We start from the raw sequence: 4,224 nt of genomic DNA, 5'->3' as shown, positions 1-4,224 counted from the left end.
CGTTATCATCGTTATGTATCTTCTGTTTCGTAAAATTTGTTTTTTGCAACAAAAAAAAAAAAGAAAAAAGATAACATGCGAAGCAGCAGCAATCCACCAAGCATGGCCCAACGTCTTGAGAAATTGATATGCAACAGCCAACACGTCAACATTTAACTCGAAATGATTCTTTAACTACTAGTCTAAAATATGAAACCAATTTCATTCTAAGTTGAAAATTAAATCATGTCTCACAATGATAGTAATCAATAGCCTTAAATTGAAAAAATACAATAAAATATAACAAAATTCAGCTCAGAACACGAGTGAATTAAAATCCCGTGTTTGTGCTACTTTATAAGTAGACCAACCTGCAATCAATGTAAAATACAAGTTTGCTATAGTTTCTTAACCTAACAACAAAGCATGTTAGTAAATTTCTATAAAACATATTCCAGCTTGATGATGTACTCTAGTCAGCTTGCAGCCTTTGCAACCTTTCTTTGCTCAATTTGGCCTGTTAATGGGCACTGCATCTCTGTCCAACTTACTGGAACCATAGTTGCACCTAAACAGAGAATATATAACATTGAGGCACATACTGATTCAATCAGGTATTTTCAACGAAAATAAAAGATGATATGTAAAACATCATTCCACAATTTTTCATAGCCACGTATGCTTAAATAAAACAATCCATTTCAATATTGCTCAGCATTGATGAAAATCCCTACCTGATAGGTGCTCAAGCCCATGCGAGTGTACAACTTATAATGTAAATATTATATTTTACTTCAGTGCTTGCTATAAATGTGATGAATCAAAAATAAGCATGTTAACATAATGGAGCCATTGTTGCTGTTCTTAACTGTTTATTACCTAAAAATTGATGCAATTAACTCAAATATAGAGCACATTGTGGGGAACATCCAAATTATTCTCATACAATTGAAAAATGCATTTACTCCCTAGGGCTTTAGCTATCCTCCTATAGATAAAATTTCCATATAGAGAAGTCAACGGCCCAGCATTTATTCAAGTTCAAGTTGAAAGTATCAGTCTTAGAGGGAGCTTCCTTCAAACCCAAATGTACTTCTATTGTACTAATAGTGTCCCTACCCAAGGAAAAACATGCAGAAGAAAAACTAAAGTCCCTAAATAGACAGAAAAAGGGAAACTGACAGATATCTGCCACAAATAAACTAGACTTCAGTAATAGACAGCAAACTATATAAGCAAGGCTCAAACAATCCCACAAGTCACTAAATTAACATAAACAACAGCGAACTAGCAACTGTTGAAGTGATTACTTATGGGGTTCAACTCCCACAATATGAGCAAAATTTTACCAGCGATGCTTTCTGCAGAAACAACACCAAGTTCATTCTTTGCAGTAGACAGAAAATATGCCCGTGCATCTCCAAGGGAAAGCTAACAGACAGAGATTTGGGTTAAGGCGTTATTCAAGCAGCAAGAAGAAACCAAATGATGAGGAGCATTACGGAAAACTTGAAATCAACTTATTAAAAGTCTTAAAAGTAATCATACCACATGAGCTCTAACAATGTCACCAGGATGAAAACATAAGTGCATCTCTACTTTATCAATCTCAGTTGCTCTAACATCTTGCTGCCTGTCATCAAAATAAGAATCATAAATACTAGAACACTTTCAAACACAAAATCTTATGAGAACTCAAACAAAACGAAATTCACCTCACCGTGCAGTGATTGCATATAAAAAATAACTTCATCTTAAGCATACAAGATCTATAATGACTACAATTCCTCCAATCCTTTAGCTTTAGATATGATAGCTAAATAATATAGAAGTTAAGAGTATAAGATACCTAATGATGCCGGAGAATTTTTCTCGAACAGACTTTGATCCAACACACATAATATCAGCTGAAGCGGTCCGAGCCATGACTTTGGTGACCTACGAAAGCAAAAGGCACGGTTGAAGACAGAGAAACAGTAATATAAAGCGCGTGAGAAAGAAACGTAGGCATGGTTATACCCGCGCAATGACGACAGATCCAGGTTGTGGAACAGGTCCATGAGCCTTGTGACCAGTCACTTCAATAGTCGGTCTCTGCAAGTTACAAATAATATATCAACAGTATATCACTATAATTAGAGTTCAGCTTCGAAGTGAAGAAACAAGCAACGCAGATAAGGATTTTGGTGAATTCATTGGTAAAATTGGGATGAGTAGGTTAATGAGTGGAAAACCCTACCTGGTCGGAGGAGTCCGGCGCGGGAGGTAGAGTGCGGCGGAAGCCAGTGAGGGAGGCATAAACGGTGTCGTTGTGAAGCGCGGCGTATGCTCCTCTTCCAGCTTTGACATCGGAGGTTCTACCCAACACTTCACCAGGTGTGACCATCACTGCTTCTTTCTCTTCTTCCATTAACGCTCTTCCTTCGCCACCCTTCCACTTCCTCTTGGGCTGGGTACTTCCTGGACCGGCCTTTTATAAATACTTCTTATAAAATTCAAAATTAATTTGGTTCTTATAAAAATTGCTTTTGGACCCAGGCCGGGGCAATGAATACACCAAGATTCAATAAGCAACTTTTGGATCATGATATATACACCTCCTTTTTTTTATAATTACACATTTTTTTTAAAAATATTAAAATTTTAAAATATTCTTAATTTTTTATTTTTTATTAATTTTTTAATTTTACATTAATAATATTTAATTTAGTATTTTTTTTCACACATTTTTTCTCCTTTTTTTAACTTTTACATGCACTTCCTTACCTTTTCTTCATCCCACTTATTTTGGTAGCATGTAAAAATTAAAAGAAAATTAAATGTGTAAAAATAAAGAAAAAATAAAAAATTAAAAATTAGAGGTGTAAAATTAAAAAATTAAAAAAAATTATAATTTTTTATAATTTTTAAAAAAAAAATAAAAGAGGTGTATATATCATGAGCCGCAACTTTTTTACACATAGGATAATATTTTTACAAAATTTCTACATTGAGTATATTTTTAAAAAATTGAAAAAATAAGTTGTATTTGAAGTACACAATGTTGAAAGTAAAAATATTGTTTTCAAACACAATTATTCATGATTTGTTATTATTTTTTAATTTAAGTTAATAGAAGTCGTATTTAAAATACATGATATTTGATTTTTAAAATTTTTATTTTATTTTTAATGAAATTCGTGCTTTTAATTTGTCTTTTTTAAAAGTTACAAATCATATTATTAAATAATATTTAGTTACTTAATTCACCAAAGATTAAAAAAATATATATATACTCTAATTAATAATAATAAGTTTGTCGTATCGACTTTTATATATTTAACGCAATCGACTTATCTTAGTATTTTTAGAAGTTAGCTTACATGAGAGCATTTTAATATTTTAAGAGATTTTTTTTTCTAATTTTTATCTAATTTAATGTTTTTATATAATTAATATTTTAGTTTATATAATGTACATGTTAAATACTTATTATATAAAACTAATAAAGATTTAAAATAAATTATGTATATAAATAAATATTATATTTTAATATATGATTTATATTTAACATTACAATAAATATTTTTAAATATATAAATTATATTTTAAACTTATGATAAATAATTTATATTTTAACACAAAATTATATTTATTCATTGATAATTTATTTTAGAATAATGATATTTGATTCATAAATAAGTATGATAAATAAAACCAAATTAAATATGAAGTTAAGAAAAGCTCTAAAAACTATCTCATTGATATATTCACTTGTATTTTATATATAGTGGTTGATTGATGGTTGATGGTTGATATTTATTATAAATTAAATTTTAATATTATTAAAATAAATTATCAATAATAAAAATAATTTATTTATTTATCTTAAATATAAAATATAATTTATATATTTAAAATTATTAATTTATATTAATTCTAAATATAATTTATATATTCTAATATAATGTTTATTTATATAATTTATTATAAATTTTAATCATATATAATAAATATTTGGTCTATAAAATGCACAAACTAAAATATTAAATTTTATATATTTTTTAAAATTAGCCTTATATTATACTCTTTTGTCCCAATCAATTATCTTTTCTCTTCTAATTACCACATCTTATTGTCCCTCATTTATATGAAGAGGTAGAATTAGGGTGCATGCTCAATAAAAAGTTATAATTAATATATTTTATCAAATTAAAAAATATATTTTTAATTAAGAATATTTTAGTTTAAAAATAATTAATAAAA

At 28.3% G+C, this 4,224-nt stretch overlaps 1 protein-coding gene across 2 annotated transcripts; it reads right to left on the bottom strand.

Annotated features, from left to right (window-relative positions):
* Nucleotides 1-236: 236 nt before the first annotated feature.
* Nucleotides 237-2,455, bottom strand: LOC109817091 (Nucleic acid-binding, OB-fold-like protein). Of its 2 annotated transcripts, none has more exons than XM_083059830.1 (6): nucleotides 2,219-2,455; nucleotides 1,999-2,073; nucleotides 1,829-1,917; nucleotides 1,528-1,612; nucleotides 1,290-1,410; nucleotides 237-547 (listed from the first exon to the last, which is right to left on the bottom strand). In XM_083059830.1, the coding sequence occupies exons 1-6, from the start codon at nucleotides 2,387-2,389 to the stop codon at nucleotides 456-458; spliced, it is 633 nt and encodes a 210-aa protein (XP_082915956.1). In that variant the 5' UTR covers nucleotides 2,390-2,455; the 3' UTR covers nucleotides 237-455. The 2 variants fall into 2 exon arrangements, with proteins under 2 accessions (XP_082915956.1, XP_020237878.1); XM_020382289.3 differs by having other exon boundaries at nucleotides 1,329-1,410; nucleotides 2,219-2,452.
* Between the last annotated feature and the right edge of the window lie 1,769 nt (nucleotides 2,456-4,224).

This window comes from Cajanus cajan, chromosome 7 (genome assembly GCF_000230855.2).
Source record: "Cajanus cajan strain Asha chromosome 7, NIPB_CcT2T_4, whole genome shotgun sequence".
In the NCBI taxonomy this organism is placed as follows: Eukaryota; Viridiplantae; Streptophyta; class Magnoliopsida; order Fabales; family Fabaceae; genus Cajanus; species Cajanus cajan.
Note: the sequence above shows the minus strand (reverse complement) of the source record. Positions and strands in the feature narration are given on the sequence as shown.